Here is an 18,800-nt window from a genome sequence, read left to right on the forward strand (position 1 = left end):
GGATTCGGCTCGGATAGTGCTATATCCGCATTCGTATTCGATTAGCTTTCAAACGAATTCGGATAGTGCTAAATGGATACGGACAAGGATACGGAATGGATATTTTATCCGTTTACATGTAAATATAGCTTTTCGGATAGCCATAGCTTATCCGTATCCACATCCGTTTAATTTTTGGATGGATTCAGATAGTGCTATATAGATACAAATACGGATATGAAAACAGATTTCGGCTATTCATTTACAGTCCTACTATCAAATTCTCCAGTTAATTTCTTCTTTTTTGAAAATTTTCGTTTTTTAATACTTAATCCCCCACCCACATACACGATAAGTGTCTATCATTTTTCAAATATCACAAGGTATCTATTTTGCCACGTGGTAGATGATATATCCATTCCGATTGTTGGATTGAAAAAAAAATGGTTCAGATAGTCACATGTCAAATTTCAAACTCTAATTCAATCAAATACCCCATTTTGTTTTTGCACGCATCCCATGTATGTCGATGCATGTGTACCAATACTCTAAGTATTGTTTTGCACCCTCCCCCAAACTCTAACTGGTAACAAACAGTATAGATTAGAAAAACGAAAAAATGAAGTTCAAATTTATCTTATAATTAACATCATTTTCTATTGTTACACGGATAACTAATCTATAATTATTTATTGTTTAAAAAAAAATTTGTTGTAACTAAGATATGGAGCCATGAATCAAACTTACTATTTATTAAACCTATGAGTCCATGCCAGCAGCCCGGCACGTGAGATTGCTATTTAGGCCAAAAAAAAATAAAAATCCATAATAAATTAATACATTTTGATATAAAAATTAAAAAAAATGCTGATCAATCATTCACTATATAGTTCTATTCTAAGATTCTATTTTTGCTATAAATAAACTCCGCATTTAAGTCTTTTTTGATTCCTCTCTTGTAGTAGTAGGTGAAGAAGATTATTTCGAAATTCAAACAGTGGCATCTATCTCTTCATTTCTTCTCTTTAATTACCTCAATTGATGAAGATAGTACTATATATAAACTGATCATCAAACCCATATATAGTTTAAGGGAGAATGTTCTCTGTATCGCAGCGCAGGCTACGTCCAAGCACATGGATCTACCACTCAGAAGGGAAAGTGGTCATTGCACCCACCCATGTATCTGAGTGTAGCCTGCGCTGCGGCACAGAGAACAGTGCCCCATGGTTTAAAGAGCTAGCCCATCAACTTCACCAACCTAGCTAGCAAAGATGGCATGCTTTGATGGATCATATATAATGTAGTTAGTTGTTAGTAGGTGAAGATAGAGAGAGTTGTATCAAAATTGTAGTTGGTAAATGAGAAGGTTAATTAATATATAGTCAGTACTAATTAGTAGGTGAAGATTGTATATAGGAGTGGCATTAAAGTTTCTTATGGTGTGAATTCTTCCCATGGTTAGTTGGTAGTAGGTGAAAATGGCTATGAACTGAGCCAGAGAGTATCAGCTCATCCCCATTATAACCATGAGTAAAATTCTGAACCAATGACTGGGCATTGATTGGCTCTTTCGGACCTAATGCTTAAGTTTGTCAATCGGTCGGTTTGGACTGGTTTCGGTTCTATTTCAGTAGTTTTGATGTGAGAGTGAATGAGTCCAAAACTACTAGTTTTAGTTTGGTTTGGATTTCTGTTTTTGGTTTGTTATCGGTTCGGACTTGGTTTACCATGTAAATATATTCAAATGTATGGAAAAAAAAATATATGTTTTTTTATATGAATTACAGACTGATGTCGGTTTCTTTTTGGGTTATAACGGTCTGAGTTTGGTTTCGATATGGGTTTTTTAAAATCGGTTTGGTGTTTTATCGGTTTCGGTGCAGTCTGGTTTGGGTTTGATGTCACAAATTCCCCTATCCAAAACATGATCCAATAAGCTCATATCGGTTTAAGTTCCAATTGTTTTTGGTTGGTTTAGTTTTGTTGGTTCAGGCCAACTTTTGACACCCCCTACTAGCACTAGTTGACTATCTATATGAATAATGTATTCAACCTGAAGTATTCTTTCAGAATATGTTAATCGTTGAGTCTCTTTAGTTGATAGTTCAAATGTTTTTACTGTCAAATTAGCAACTGATGAACTAGTAGCACACCCTTAACAAACATGTCAAGTCCCATGGATCGCAACCATCCATTTGGCTCATTATGTATTATTGAATTAAAGTTGTTGAGTATTTCTCAATAACTTTTGAAATTTTATGTGGAAGAATGCATGTTTTTGGGCTGCAACTTAGATAGACAAATGGTGATACGGATACATACATAAATACCCACAAAAGTTGAGTAGAAAAGAAACTGCAAAAAAAAAAAAATTCTGCAAACGGATTTGTTGAATAGAGTCATTAGAATGAACAACTAGGTGCGATGGTTACCTAGAACTTGAAGATGGAGAGGATTCCCTCTTCCTTACCTCAAGTGTAGAGAGAATAATGTGTTGTGCAATTAGGGTTTCAGCCTTAACCACTTTTTTATAAGTCAATTAATGTAGGAGATTACAATTGAACGAATGCGATCATCCCAAGTGATGTGATCCTAAAGGCTAGCCCCTAAGTTATTCTTAATTGTACAAAAGGACAATCCTACCAAAGGCATTACCTAGAAACCCCAGTGATAGAAACTTTTAGTACTTTTTCTCCCCCACACAACTAACATCCACAATGGACCTTACACGCATAGATTTAAATCGCCTCCACTAATCATAATCCATTGCACACTAATATGGGAGTGCCATAACTAGTGTCTAGACACAAAATAATGTTTGAAAATATTTTTCAAGTATATTTATTTAATATAACTATAATAAAATTCATTTTGCAAACTCTTTACAAAACAAGTGTTGGGCCCCGGAATACGATCAGTCACTCATTTGAATATTTTTCATAACAAAAAGAATAGTGGAAACCTTATTGAGCATCACTCTCATTCAAATCCATACCATGTACGCCGAGTGGCCGGTGTATAGCTAATTCTGTCGGTAGGTATCAACCATTAGTACACCATAGACGCACAAGAGATAAATGTAATAGTAAGTGTTTCTTAAGTAAGGGAAAAAATTAACTACTAGAGATTCCTATTGTTATACATAACTAGCAGTGAACCATTCAAGAATCTCTATGAATCAATATATGATTAACACACAAAAGTATCCACATCTAAATTCCCTTCCAATCTCTATTGAGGAAATATACAATGTAGTGATCCTAGAACAGAGTGCCTAAGTCTGTCCATAATTGTGTACAAGTAAACAATACTGATGGGAAGTTGTACATAAAAGAACGATTATAACAAGCACGTTATATTGAATTGTAATTAATTTATTTAAATAGGGTTTGATGAACACACATCTAATGTCAATATATCCAATTGTCCTTATGAACAATCATGGTTAATTAGCTTTTGAGTAAGATTCTAATTAAGCTGCCTTAGTGTATGACCACCCAATAGGATTGCATCATTTGACACATGAATCCAAAGAAAGAAAAGAATCTTATTTGGCTATTAAATAGTTTAAAGAGGAGAGAAAGAACCATCACAATAGCTTATATGATTTTGAGAGAGCCATAGCTCTCCCAAAATCACAGACTGTCTCTCTCTCTACATCTCCAAGTGTTGGGTGTTGTCATTGTTCGAGGGAGGAATATTCCACTACGTTCTTACTCCATCAAGCATTGAGTAGATCGATATCGATCCCCACTTTTACGGGTTCAGTGTTAAGTACTGTGAACTGTTGGAGATACTTCAATTGCGGCACTAAAGAGGTAAACCTAAACCCTATTGAGATATTTGATTTGAATACCCCATATTGCGTGAGGACAATCCATCGCTTCAAATAATAAAAAAAAATGATTTAAAACCATGGCCGTCAATAGGTACAATTGTTGTCTAACCCCCGGAGCAAGATCAATAAGCATATTGACAAATAGTAGTCCATTTGAACTCTTTCTTATATTGAAATGACTTGGTTGGTTTAGTAGGGTTTGGTCATGTTTGCTTTTCATATAGCCAATGGATGCTTCATGACAAAAATTGAAGTTCCCTCCTCTAACCACAAAAGATGACAAAAAGATCCATGTCAAGAGGCCTAAGTTATTGTGGATGACATTTATATATAAAGGAGTGCACCAATGAGTTACAACAAAATGGTTTCATACATTTTCTTTTCCATTCGAATATTTAACATGCAGTTCCCTAGCCTCCTTACATTGGATAGCTTTCTCTTGGTATAGAAGAACAAAAGATAGGCATAAAGCAAAGTCACAAGATGCAGCCATGGAAAGAAAAATGTCTCTTTCTAGTCATTAATAGAGCAATTGGAGTTTATCTCACTACTAGACAATTTCAAGGGGACCAAGAAGAGATGGATATTAAATATGATTAATGAATATTCTCATTGTTGGCCTATATGTATAGTACTGTAGATGGTAACTTATGGAGTTAAAGAGACAGTTTCTAATAATATGGGTTTCTTCGATAAAAACATAATAATGTCCAAACAAAAATTTAAAATAAAGAATCTCTAGGAAAGGGATGTGTTAAATCTCTGGACCCCTTTGAATAAGCTGTTATCTTATCTTGGGAGACCCACTCTTAGATTGGATATACAATAATATCTAGAGTACTAAGTACATATGCATGAACATATACATGAAATGTGTGACAATACAAAAGGGAGAATTTGATTGAATTATACTATAAAATTTGACACGTGGTTAATCTAGACCATGTCCTCTCTTCCAATGGTCAGAATGGATATATTAGCTGCCTATATGCAAGAAAACTCTGCCAAAAGGTTGAGTATTTGACAACTACAATATATAAGATCGGGAATCGGGATCCTCTCCAATGAGGAAATTTCCCAATGAGTGCCTAATGAAGCATCCCAACGGCTGGTCTACCTGGCACACATCGCAGTGCATGCCTAGTCAACACGCTGAGGCAGCTCAACCGTTGGATGTTCATTGGGCGATGCCCGACCTCATTGGAGAGGACCCGGATATATATATATTTTTTATTGAAGAACAATAAAAATCAAATAAGAACAGGTTTGAAAATATTAAAAAAAAAAATATTCAAACAATAAAGACAAGCTCTTCAAGGGTACTTTTGGTAATTTAAATACAATAAAAGGTTTTCTGAACTGACAAGGGAGGCTACACTAGCACCTTCTCTATCTCTCTTCTCCTCACATGAAATGATTTACGAAACTATTTCATCCGTACGTTCCTCTCTCCCTTTAAATTCATATATATATATGTATGTTTATCACTTCTCTAAGTGTTTGACAACCCAAGAAAGAACCATAAGAAAATAAATAAATTTAGATTTAGGTCCACCTCTTGGGGGTGGCAATGGTACCCTTTTATCTGCCTTCCCCTACCCTAATTTGGAAGCCAAGGGTAAAACCTTCATAACCTATAAGAACAGGGGAACTGCTACACCTATCAAAAAAACAAAAAAAAAAAAAAGGCAGGGGAACTGCTACAACAACCGTGGTCATCATACCTAATCTACCCAAATGCTTTTAATTCAAAAGCTTATAGCCAATAATCATAACCTATTTGAAATCCTCAACCCTAATTTATCCGATAAGCTAAGGCCATTGAAGTTTGATCGATTACTAGAACAAGACGATAGCCAAAAGGAATTACTGAATAATTTAATAGAATTGATATGATCACGATAGATGATCCAATACTGAATAGACGAGTATTCCCTCCAGATGAAAAAATATCATCTTTAAAAAGTAGTTTGGCTCCATTTGCTAGCGCTTGAAGAATTCTCAAAACCACTCATGTAGAGAGAGAATTACGTGCTCTTCTCTCAAAAGTTTAAGCCTCAGCTAAAAACTCCTTCGTGGCAGGAAAAATATCCACCTAGTGAAGCTTGGCTGAATGGATCTACCTACCAAATAACCAGAGCCCTTTAATCTCTTCGTTCTTCTTTTGGATATGGATGTAAATCTTCGTTGGTTTGAACATGGCTGTCAAGAAACTTTGAACACCTCCACCCCCCCCCCCACCAAGCCCTAAAAATGGAATCACAAACTAGAAAGGTCCATTCTAGGTAGGGAATATTAATCCAGAGTCCAAACTGCATCATCCTACTAATCCCTCTCTCTCTTAAATTGAGTATTTTTCATGTCCAAAGGTGTAGAAAATGTGAATTTAAAATGATGCAAAAAAGAATGGAAATCACAAACAACAATTAGACAATACACAAGGATTTACATGGTTCGACAAGATTGTCTACGTCCACAGTGAGATGAGATCTACTTCACTATCAATGGAGAATAGGGTTATAGTTGTTTGTACTCACACCTCATTCGGATTGATTACTAAAAAAGAGCCATCGCCACAAATATATATTGAAACCCTATACAGGTAATTTATCGATATAGCCATATAAAAGGGCATATCCAGTGCACGAGATTCCTGCCACTACGGGGTCTGGGGAGGATCATAATGTATACAATCTTACCCCGCTTCATGAAGAGATTGTTTCCAGATACTCGAATCTGTGATCACTTGGTCTGACCATTGGAGCAATCATTTAACGTTGCACCAAGATCCACCCTCTATCGAAAACCCGCATAACCCTAAAACAATTCATCGGGGTTTGCCATCCTGAACACCCGAAATGAACCTACTTGTTTGTTGAAACACCAATAAAAAAGATTAATGCTCAAAACCGATTCCTCCAAACCTCTTATTTAACTGTCCTTTTGAATCAGCCCACTAATACAAACAACGGAATACAAGACATCGTACCCACAAGAGAAGGAGATCTTAACTGCATCAAATTCCATTATTTGCTAATGATATGAAGTATGATCGTTTTTTTAAAAGAAAGAGAGAAAGAAAGAATGGCCCAAGAGAAAGATGGATCATAAGACGGCTCGTGGAGAAGGGAATGGTCGGTTCCTGGAAAGATTCCCTCATCAAAATTCATGATTTGGTAGTTATGATAGGGCTGATGTTCTTTGTGCCGCAGTGCAGTCTATGCCCAGACACATGGGCCTACTATTTAAGGGGGTAAGGTGGTCATTTTGCCCACCCCCATGTGTCTGGGCTCAAACTGCGCCACCGGCATGGAGAACATTTGGCCTTAATGATATTTCAGAATGAGAACCACGAGAGAACTATTCAATAAAAAGGATGACAAAGAGGTTAACCTTTTGGGATTGGTGTGTGGTTTGTGTGATTACACTTTTATCAAAAAAAAAAAAAGAAAGGGGTGTGTGGGTTTAGCCTCACACCGGATGTGTGAGTGTAGTGTGTGTTGTGTATATTCGCTATTCAATGGTCCTAAAAGTCGGTTAACCTTTTGGGATTGGTGTGTGGTTTGTGTGATTACACTTTTATCAAAAAAGGATGACAAAGAAGGCCAAATGGGTCGGCCGATATTAAGTAGCAACAAAAGCAACAAACTGGGCCCAACTGTCTTCAATATCCATTAAAAAGATATTATGTGTTTGGAAACGGAACTGACCCACTTTCTTAGACCGGGTTTCCACATTACGTTCTATTCAAGAATCAGAGAAAAACTAAAGGTTGAACAAACCAACCTGTTAAACCTGGTTGAACCGACAAGACATTTTCATTTATAACCGGTACCCTTGATTCAACCATGCTAAACCATGACTTAGTTCTCCCTCTGGTTCTATGGCTGGTTCAATTGCAGCGATGCCTGTCATGTGGTCTGGCCGTCGGGGTTTGTATATAGGCCCAAGGCCTGGAACTCAGCCCAAATTTTAAGTCTTGATACTTAAATGGGCCAAAGTTAGCCTCTTCTAAGCCCAGCCTATTTAATTCTGCAATGAAGGCAATGGTTAGTAGAGTGCTAAAACAATGAGACTCTAATTTTCTGTACCATCTTACCAAAAAAAAATTTAATTCTGTACCACTTTTTCTTCGTACGTGTAGAAGAGATTTTTCTCTCTTTAATTTGATACTTAATACTTAGGAAGAAATGTTTGAATAGTGATAATGTCACCAAGATTAGCCCGACAAAAAATGAAAGTATCATCTTCAAATAATAAGTGAGTAATCTCAAGGGCAATCTTAAGAATTGTTTGAATAGTAATAGTGTCACCCAGATTAGAACTTCTTTATTATTTTGGACTGCTTGAAACCAATTAGGAATTGGAATCGGTCTACCCATTAGTTAATGGTCTTGGATCTCAAGTTTGAAATCAATTAGCTTATTGATCTGGTTATGGTCCATACCCTTTAGGGCCGGGACTTTTAAGAAACCAAACCAATAACCAAAAACCGGACTTACTCCCTTGGTCCATGCATATCTATGGTACTTCGACAATTACTTGCATTCTCCCATGGCCTTGGATTTCCAAAGCTTTGTTTTGCCATGTGACAAAACTCTGAGGTTTGAAACTTGATATATGAGTAGGGGACCCAGCGGTAAGGTTGTCAATTGGGACGGTTCCTAGTATTCAAGATGAGTCCATACCGGTAGCGGTACCAAAGGTGCCAATTTTAGTACCATCCCATTTAGTCAACGGGATCAAACCTAGTTCCCGGTTCCTAAACGGTTCTATGCCCGGTAAAAAATAGAGAAGAATTTTAATGCTTCCTAACAAGATGGTTCCATAATTAGAATTGTGGATCTTTTCACTATTACGAGATCTAAGGTATTCTTACTTTAGAAAAGTACTTAGAATATGAAACCATAATGAATTTCATGGTTTAACCTTCAAACTTCCTAAAATCATATGTTAACTTCTTAAAACGAGGGTTAAGATTTAATAAGGATGAAATAAACAAGCCCATGTATGGTTTTAGTGCCACTAAACAAGTTTATCGAACATAAGAGATAATAGGATTCGGCTCTTGTGCAGTACCCTGCCCGGGCTACACACGTGCAGCGCCAGACACAGCAAGGCATGAAGAGACCACCTTACCCTTGCCCGAACGCCTTGCCTGAGCAGGGGTGAAGCGGTCTTTTCACGCCTTGTTGTGTCCGGTGCTGCACGTGCAGCCAGGGCAGGGTGCTGCACAGGATCCTTTTGGGAGATAATACCACCCAAATACATCAAATTATAACCATAAATATTTAAACACAAGAAAATAAAACATACCCTTTGAAAGGGTATTGATAGTTCCGACAACTAACTGGTATTTCGGTATTTGTACCATTGAGAATCCCATCCCATCCCATTTATTATTGGATACCAAAATCAGATCCCAGTGCCGTCTCATCTTGATCACTTGGGTTGTACTCATTTTGCTCAACTGATGACTCGGTATAGTTTGAAGTTTCAGTTTGCTGAAACTGCGGCCCCAGAAGAGCTTCATGAGTTTGTGATGAGATAACTAAAGCTTTGATCATCTCTGTCTCAGCTTTAATGGTTGCGAATTCAGCTTCTGTATATTGTATTAGCCATTGTAGTTGAGATATGATCCCAGTACATCCATAAACCTGATCATCAAGCCTGCACAGAGCCTCAAAATACAGAGAATTTGCAGCCTCTGCTCTTTCATCAACTGCAACATCCTGATATATATGATCAAAAAAGTATAGGATTTCAGTATTTCCACTTGCTCAACTGATAGTATTTTTGTTTTTCCCAGAGGTAAACTCAGCATTTATGAGAAATATTTATGGGAACTTTACCATTTTCTGATTGATATTCAAACTTCTTTGAATTTATTTAAGTCTATAACCTTAATTAAACAACCTAGACATTTCATCCAACCAGTTCACAATCTAGCACAACACGCTAGAGACCTCCACGTATCATCTAATTGTATGACGGACAATATTTCTATTATGTTTTAATAGTAATTTCTTATTTACATCAAAAAAGAAAAGAAAAAAAAAAAAAAAAAAAAAAAAGAGGACTGATTCACCTTCAGTGATCCTCAATGTGCAAGCAAAAAATCTTCCTTGCATTAGCGATAAGCTAGCCATTGATGCATCTTGTAGACCTAGATTTCATTTTTCTAGGTAGCAATTGAGAGTTTCCTATTAATGGCATTGCCGAAGGTGGGAACCGAACCTCTTAATATGCTTTGTTTTTTTCGTATCCATCTGGGTATGCCTAGACGTTAAATTTTATATTCTCATTCTATCTTTTAATACAATCTAACCTTCTAGCAAAATGAAAAAGATAGTATTATTGTTTTTTTGGTTACCTTCATCACTGTCCCCTTCTTTTCTTCTATGTTCTCAAGTCAAGTGGTTCACTTAACTCTTCATTGGATAACAACTATATGATACACAAGATTGTTAATCATATTTCTGCTCCCTTTGTTTATCTTGTTCCTAATCTTTCTATAAATCTCCTATCTGTTAACCAATTGTGTGACCAAGGTTTTTCCTCTTCTTTTGGTTGTGTTGTGCAGGATCCATCACTAGGGATGAAAGTTGGGACAGAGCGTAAAGTTGGGTGCGTTTTTGAACTTTATACATTGTCCATTCCTCAAACTATACATCAGGTTGATGCTACCACTGTTCCATGTTCTCCTTTCTTTCTTTGGCATTCTCGTTTATGTAATGTATCTCAATCTAGACTTCAATGTTTAATTTCTACTTGGAAACTTGGGTTTATAACCTCTAAAAGAACTATTACCCCTTTCTCCAACCCTTCACCTAATTAATTTGTCTATTAAATGTTGTGTATTCAACTAATTTCTATGATTGGACTAATTCATTTGGTCTTGAAGATGATTTGCGGTTAGAACACTTATGGTATATGATTCAAAGTAAAATCTAAGACCAATTATCTGATGTGATAAGTACCACCATAATATTGAATTATCACCAATCTAGTAAAGATGCAAAATCATGGTTGAATCAATAGACATTTCATCAATGAATTGACTATTGAATACGAGGTATTTTCAAAGATCGATCTTGTTCATTTAATCTTCAAATAATCCAGGAAAGCTAATACTTGCTTGGTAAACAATGAAAACTTGGATTTCGCAATAATTTTCAGATATGATCACTATCATTTTTCTCCTTCCCCACTTTCTCTACAATTCGACTCCTTTGCTTCCACCTGCCCCCACTGTCGTTTGCGCCCCACACACAAGCAAGGCAGAATGTACCGCCTTACCCCTGACCGAGCAGGGGTAAGGCGGTACTTTCAGTCGCGCTTGTATGTGTAGGCGCACAGCAGTACCGGGCAGGCGGAAGTAGAGGAGTCGGATCCCTTTCTCTATTAGTATCCTCCCCCAAAAGTGGATCCCTTTGGATGACTTGCAGTCGGTAGTCATTCTAATCAGTGGTTGGTACAGTGTGTACCAGGTAAGGTGGTTTGATAGTGACCAGTTCGTATCCGCTTGTTGTGTGCAGTCTGATTATTCCTATTCCTAATCCTAAATGGAATTTAACGACATAGGGATCCATATGTAAACATAGAATTCGAAAAGATCAAATCTTTGATGATTCCATCATACATGATTGAGTTGATATAACTTCATAAATTACTATCATGCTAACCAAATTCCATTAAAAACAAAATCATTAAACAGAAACTATAATGCATAGATGGATGAAAAGAATTTTATTTACCTTGAGTATTTTGCTTACGCTGCTCGCACTAAAAACTTTACGAACGACTTCAAATTTTTTAGGCTGATTGCTAGGAAAATATGGCTGAAAGATGCATTGTGGAGAACATTTCTTCTTAAAATACTTGCATGCTGCACAATGAGGAGTCGCGATTGTTCTTGCAGGACTAGCCATGGTTGAGCTATTTGAAATCCGGGATTAGGATATTTGGGTAGTAAGGAGAAACCTATTGTGGACCTTTTTTTCCCCAATTCTTTTAGATATAAGCAACAATAGGTTGAGACTCAAGGGAAAGAGTTTAGGAAAGAGATCCTCTCCAGCGAGCCAGCACCTCCAGTTCCCATCCAACAGTTGGAGGCATTCGGGGTGCATGTCAAGGTGCTCCCATACGTTGGATGCCCGCTGGAGAGGATACACATTGAGTAATTGTGTCAAATGGTCAAGCTTAGAAAGTTCTTCAATGTCATTGTATTTCCTATTCTACTAAGAATTTAAGGTGGCTGAATTTCTACCTACATTGACTATTTGAATTATGCCAAATGGTTAAAAATTGTCGGCAAAATGACTCCTGTCGGAGGGTGTAACCTCCGCTAGTGCCCCTCTCTCTCTCTCTTTCCTCTCTCTCTCTCTCTCTCTCTGTCGTCCCTCTGAAATTACCTCTCTGTCCCTATTAATTGAACCATCAAGGGTACTAGCGGAGGTTACACCCTCAAGCACAAGGTCTTTTACGTTGCTTTGTTTGTTTGTTTGTTTTTCTATAGGGACAATTTTCTAGATCTATGAGATAAAAAAAAAAAAAAAAGAATTACAAAACAAGTAGGTTTGATTTTGTTTTTCACCTTTTTATCTTATAAATCTATTTGTTTTGTAATTTTTAGTGCACACGATTTTCATAGACTTAACTATGGAATCCAGTTAAGTGTGGGAATTGGTTAAAATTTTTTTATTGGATTGGTAGGAGGGAAAAAAGGTGCCAAAATGTAGTTTGGATGGCATCTTCTCTTGGTGCATTCTGCCATTTTTATTACAAAATCAGGTAGTAGTTACTCAATCCCAGACTGAAAATACTGATAAATCAAATAAGAAACAAGAGAATTCCTGCTCTAAAGGGAGAATCTATTTCATTATTAATTTTAGGAATTAATAGATTATAGTTATTTACATAAATGGCACAATAACCAAAACATGATATATGGGCCACTCACATCTCAGACAAATCAAATATTTAAAGCATGATGAATGACATAGCAATAAGGATTCAAAGAGAAAGAACTTTTACTTGAGGTTATGCTTTACTTGGATTCTATAAAAGATTCCAAATTGTCAGGGAAGTTGTCTGACTTGTATCAGAACATATAATGATGAACAAAATCATGGAATTCGCTTTATTTCTCAATTATGACTCAGTGGCTGATAGTAGTAGAGCACAGAGCACCACTTAACTTTGTGGAGTTTAGATTCTCATGAGGCTTGGAATTTGAGATAAGAGATTGTCTTGTGAGCATCAGCATCAACAAATTATCTTTTTTTTTTGAGTTGAGAGAGAGAGAGATTAACAATTCTACAGAGGAAAATTTATAACATTCAAAATGATTCCCTCTTTTTGAGATAAGAGAGGGACACCATCTTCATAGCTTGTTCATCTTTTGAATACAATTGACCACCAAATCAAAACCCATCCCTGATGAAGGGAGAAAATTAAGAAAAAGAAAAGAAATAATTAAAACTAATCCTATCTTCTTCTTTCAACAGCAATGAAACTACCCAAAAGCTTTACACCACCACAATCTACAATGGCTTTTGGAAGATTTGAAAATGCAAAAACAAAGAAGGAGACTTAGACAGGTACCTCAGCCCTGCCCAATACATTAATCCCTCATATGCTCAAATGTTCTTCCCTCGGCAAGCTCTGAACTGTATCTGACCACCTCCCTGGAGAATGATCACTGCTATTTGAAGACACCTGAGCCTCAGCCCTTGCATCTCTTATCATTCTTAACACCTCTCTCATCCCTGGCCGGCTTTCAGGGATAAGCGATACACAAGCCATTGCAATATTTAAAAGTGCCCCAAGTTTCTCTTCTGATGTCTCATTCCCTGATGCAGGGTCATCCCCAGATTCTGTTTCCTCTTCCCGGACCGAACGAACCCACCGAGGAATTTCAGCCCCATACTCCTGTACAAGGTCTTGGAAGGGAGTTTTTCCTGTTAGGAGCTCCAATAGGAGGACACCAAAGCTGTAGACATCAGATTGTTGGGTTAAAGGTTTCCATAGTTCCCTGCATTCAGGAGCTCTGTAGAAGAGGGAAGTAGTACTTGGCTCTTCAACTGACTCAGGATCTCTGAATAACATGAGACCATAGTCAGTGAGGCATGACTCAAATTCTGATCCTAATAAAACATTTGAAGATTTCAAGTTCCCATGCATCATGTTAGGAGTCTGGTGGAGGTAAACCAATCCTGTTGCCAAGTCTTCTGCAATTTTGAGGCAGGATGTCCAGTGAAGAGGCTTCCCACCACTTGATGCTCTTGAACCTGTACAAGCAATAATAATGGTCAAAGCTGCTCAAATTAGAAGATGTGTTTCAAATAAAAATACTAAACCTGCTATGTACATACGCAACTATTGGCACTTGCACTAAGAAAGTGAACAACATAACATGATTTTACACAAGTATCTGGAACTTCTGGATGAACAATTTTTGACCTTTGAAACAGATTCTACATTAGCTGCATATCTTGGTCTATAGCCTATTGGCCCTATCTCAAGTTACTTGTGTAATTGCAAAATCTAATTTATTAATCAGAAACTATCTATGAAGAAAATTTATCTTTTTCAATCAGAAAAAGCAATTGAGCTGGATCTGCCAACATTAATGGAGTATTCTTTACCTAAGAAGTATAATGAAGGAATATGTACTGATTTGTGAGCAATTTGACTGCCAAGCCATTACAAGATGGGAAAAGTTCATCTCCGCGTATATTATATAATTGCAGATACATAATCAATACGAGATAATGTTTAAATGAATGCAAACAAAGAGAAAAGATAGGCAAGATCAAAGCAACATCTAGACATGATCAAGGCTCCTGCCCCTTCAAATCAGGGTAGTATCACACAAGGTCATAATAATAATAATTCAATAGTCATAGTTTGACCCGAATAATCCACAATATAACACGTGGAGCCTGAGATCAAACCTTGAGAATCTTCAGCCAAACGGGAATTTCCACACCCCGACTCTGATACCACTTGTTAGAAACTTAGGTCTCATCCTCAAAAACTAGCTATTAAGGAGATGATGCCTTAATCCACCCACATCCCCTTTCATATCCGATGTGGGATTATTTTTTTTTGCCTCATGTGTGGATATCCCAACATGAGTGTGGTGTATGTTGTGTATATCCACCATTCCATGGTCTTAAAAGTCGATTAACCTTTTGAGATGGATCCATGGTATGCTTGATTACACTTTCATATTAAAAAAAAAAGAAAAAAAAAAGAAAGACACTTCGTGATGATTTGACATCCAAAACTACCACATGACAATACAGAAGTGGGCCCAAAATATTCCACGAAAATCACATAGAAGGAGATGGTTAGAGAAAGCTAATGTGCTGGGTGATCAAGTTCTGAGGTATAAAAGACACAAGAAATATTGAGCCAGATTACTTTTTTTTTGGTCCTTTTTTTAATTAAAATAGATGCTCCAGGTTGGTCTTTCCCTGCAAAGGGAAAAGCAGAATTTTTCTTGGCAATAATGAAAACGAAAGATCACTTCCCAATCACAGAAGTAACATCTAACGGCTAAAAAGCCCATACTATTTGCAACGCAGAGAAGAAGACAAACACTGCGTTCCAGTTAGGTACGTACAGTGTAAACCCTAAGGGCATGTTTGGGATGGCCTATCTTGTCAAATGTCAGTCCAATGAGATTCCAGACAATGGAATCTTTCTCTCCTCCCACATAGTTAAGTCAAGACTCAATAAACTGTGGGTGGGTAGGTGGGTGGCTTACGAAGTTATTGTGTGGGAAAGATGCCATCACGTGAAATGTCATTGGACCCACTCTTTTTCCGACCCGAAAGTTTGCTTCTTTGTTTCCAAAAGTAGAAGCCCATTGGAACTTCCAGTCAACCAACTTAGCAGCTGTTGATTTAATAAACAGCACGAGTGGATCGTGAATTCTATATGATGGTGAACAAAAAGTGAATTTTTTACAGTAAAACACGTTCTCCAACCGCTCAACTACTCATTCATCCCTCCTTGCCCTCAAGAGGATATCTCAACCGTCCATTTACATATCACAAGACATGGCCCACTTATAATTTGGCTTTGTACTTAAATTAGCTGCATGCATCCATCATGCAAAAAAAATACTTTCTCCAGCTATAAATGGGTCCCATAACTGGTCAACATCAACTTGAGTTGCTTTATCGGGTCATTTCCTTCCTATGTGGCAAAATCCTATCCACTCCTAGTATGCCACATGGCAAAAGGTCAAAATGTAAGAGAGAAGAACAAAACGTAAAAGAAATCCTGCCTCTGCAGGCTTCTTCTGGCCTGCGCCCTCTCTCTTGTGACTTGTCCTTCATTAACTAATCAAAACTAAACAAATATGATAATAATAAAACCTCTCCTGTCAGACCAGTTAATCTCAACCTTTCGACTTCTGGTCCCACGCATGACCCACCGACCATTCCGCCGACATATATTCAGTCCCGGCATTGTTGACCATTTGACCCTTGAACATTTTCGGTCAACAAAATGAACGGCCCAGATTTACTAAAAGAATTACAAAAAAAAGAGTTAAAGACAGAGACAGAGAGATTTGTTACCATGTATCAGAGAGAACAAGCTGCCATTGGGGAAGTAATCGTACACCAGAAGACGCTCTTCCTTTGCCTGAAAATAAGCCCTAAGTGGGACCAGGTTAGGGTGGCGGAGCCGCCCTATCACGTCCATCTGTCGCCGGAAATCTTCCATCCTCGGATACTTTGAATCCTTCAACCTCTTCACCGTCACAATGAAACCAGATTCCATTACAGCCTTATACGTACTCCCTATAGTACCTCTCCCAAGCGTCTCCGCTGAAGCCTTAAGCAGATCTTCTAACGTATAAGTCATTTGTTGATCCCCTGCTCCCAGGAACACCAAACTCCCTAGTCCCTCTCCTTCCCACGAAAAACCCCCTTGTTTTCGACCATTATTACCGTCCCTGCCACTGGGAACAGCACCAGAGCCCTGTCCTTCTTCCCTTGTTACACCTCCTTCAATTCCCACTTCTTTGCTTCTCGCCTCACCTGAATTTCTTCTTCTGCAACTCTTGCAAGTAAACCATAATAAACACAAGCAGATCAATAACAACACAAACCCACCAATGGCTCCTGCTATGATTTTGATAAGCTTCGTTCTTCGACTATGTTTTGAAGAAGAAGCAGAGGGGACTGGAGTAATAGGAGCAGGGAGGCCATGATTGATGCAGGGATTCCCTATCTGTTCACCACAGAGTTTTAGGTTATTTGAGAAAGATGACGAATTGAATGGAATGAGAGCTGGGGTACTCGGTATTTCACCAGAGAGTAGATTGTTTGACACATTGAAGAATTTCAAACTAGTTTGATTCAGGGGAGGGATTGCTCCGGTGAATCGATTGTCTTGTAAGTAAAGAATGTAAAGTCGCCTGAGTTTGAGCAGCGATAACGGAATCTTACCGGAGATGTTATTTCCGGACAAGACGATGACTTTTACACGGTGGAGACCAGTAATGGAGCTCGGGAAAAACCCAGAGAATCGGTTGTCGTTGAGGAAGAGTGACTTGAGATTTGCCAAGCCAGAAAGGTTGGGGATTTCGCCGGAGATTGAGTTTGCTTTGAAGCTCAACACTCGGAGCTGATCAAGTTGGTTTAAGCTCTTCTCGTCTAGCGTTCCGCTTAGGTTGAAGTCTTCTACAACAAGCTTTGTGACTCTTCCACTCATGCATTCTTTGATCCCTTCCCATTGGCAGAAATCGGATCCTTGTCGCCATTGAAGCGAGTTTGAAGGATCAATGGAAGATTTTAAAGCTAAAAGCGCCTCCCCGTCGCCTGATCGTGCAAGGTGAAAAGAAGTGAATAGGAAGAGAGAAGAGAGGAGTAAGTACCTTCGAAGGAGAAGCACCATTGAAAATTAGATATTGTCGCCACAGAAGTATAATAAGAATTTAATATCCTTCTCTGATCTTCCTCTTCTTCCTCTTTAACTTTAATTGAAAATTTTGACTTCGAATCTACGAATCTCTCTCTGGCCTCTGTCTGTCTCTCTATATCTCTCTGTTCTGTGTTTGTTTTATTTTCTCGATCGCTTTCTTGATTAAAACCATCAGATCTGACTTTACTCAGACAAGATCTATTTTACTTTTACCTCTCTGGCTTTTCTTAAACTGATCAACACGGTAAACCCATCTCCATTGAAAATCCACCAAACCTGTCTCCGTCAGCCCTTTTACCATATCTGTACGACAGATTCTAAAAAACCAGACACACATTGAACGAAGAACGATCACCAACTCTGCTCTCGAATTGTCCCGAAAACCCTAGACCTCATCTACCATTGCACAAGAGAGAGTAGAGAGAGCTCCTTTGATGACGCTCTAATTCATCAATGGAGGTCACTGATACTACATTGTTTCTCGAGTTTCTTGTTCGCAAGACTCACAGACAGAGAGTTAATTTCACGTGAACAGAAATCAGAAGTTGCAGATTAGAATAATCTTGAATTTTTTTTCCCCTTTATCTTCTCGGCTCAGAGAGCAAAAGAAAAAGAATCAATTCTTTTTGGGGTTCTTCCTCGGGCTTGTCAAAGCTCTTAGCTTAGGGAAGCTGGAAGTGTCTGGGATCCAAAGTAAACCCAGATCAGCTTCGACATGATCGATGCTTTTAACGGAAAAGAAACCAGAAACAAATCACCGGAATCACAAAGAAAGTGTGAAACAAAGATCAAACCAAGCTTTTCTCTTCTTGTATGAACAGAGAAGAAACAGAAACTGCGAATAATCAGATCTATGAAACCCAACGAATCGATTCTAATAATTCAAGAGAGAGAGAGAGAGAGAGAACAAAAAGGACGAAAACTCAAAAATTCACTGTAGATTACTCTACAACAACTCTGAAGCAATTCAGAAAAACAAGTGATGGAATTGAATACCAGAAAATTAAATGAATGGGGTTGATAGGCTTCAGTG

The 18,800-nt window shown here is 37.9% G+C and overlaps 2 protein-coding genes across 2 annotated transcripts; both read right to left on the bottom strand.

The window, feature by feature from the left end:
- Positions 1 to 9,219: 9,219 nt before the first annotated feature.
- Positions 9,220 to 11,751, bottom strand: LOC122665866 (LOB domain-containing protein 23-like). Its single transcript, XM_043861998.1, has 2 exons — positions 11,578 to 11,751; positions 9,220 to 9,552 (listed from the first exon to the last, which is right to left on the bottom strand). Exons 1-2 carry the CDS (start codon positions 11,749 to 11,751, stop codon positions 9,220 to 9,222), a joined length of 507 nt encoding a protein of 168 aa, XP_043717933.1.
- A 1,384-nt stretch (positions 11,752 to 13,135) lies between these two features.
- LOC122664286 (inactive leucine-rich repeat receptor-like serine/threonine-protein kinase At1g60630) lies at positions 13,136 to 17,780 on the bottom strand. The gene is made up of 2 exons (XM_043860041.1): positions 16,417 to 17,780; positions 13,136 to 14,112 (listed from the first exon to the last, which is right to left on the bottom strand). Exons 1-2 carry the CDS (start codon positions 17,738 to 17,740, stop codon positions 13,454 to 13,456), a joined length of 1,983 nt encoding a protein of 660 aa, XP_043715976.1. The 5' UTR covers positions 17,741 to 17,780; the 3' UTR covers positions 13,136 to 13,453.
- Between the last annotated feature and the right edge of the window lie 1,020 nt (positions 17,781 to 18,800).

Source organism: Telopea speciosissima, chromosome 6 (genome assembly GCF_018873765.1).
Source record: "Telopea speciosissima isolate NSW1024214 ecotype Mountain lineage chromosome 6, Tspe_v1, whole genome shotgun sequence".
NCBI lineage: Eukaryota > Viridiplantae > Streptophyta > Magnoliopsida > Proteales > Proteaceae > Telopea > Telopea speciosissima.

Excerpts from the sequence above, each read along its gene's own strand:
- LOC122665866 (XM_043861998.1), bottom strand. The coding sequence starts at position 11,751 with ATGGCTAGTCCTGCAAGAACAATCGCGACTCCTCATTGTGCAGCATGC. Across the intron at positions 9,553-11,577 it reads GCGTAAGCAAAATACTCAAG|GATGTTGCAGTTGATGAAAG; the intron begins GTAAATAAAATT and ends CATATATATCAG.
- LOC122664286 (XM_043860041.1), bottom strand. The coding sequence starts at position 17,740 with ATGGTGCTTCTCCTTCGAAGGTACTTACTCCTCTCTTCTCTCTTCCTA. Across the intron at positions 14,113-16,416 it reads CTTGTTCTCTCTGATACATG|GTTCAAGAGCATCAAGTGGT; the intron begins GTAACAAATCTC and ends TTGCTTGTACAG.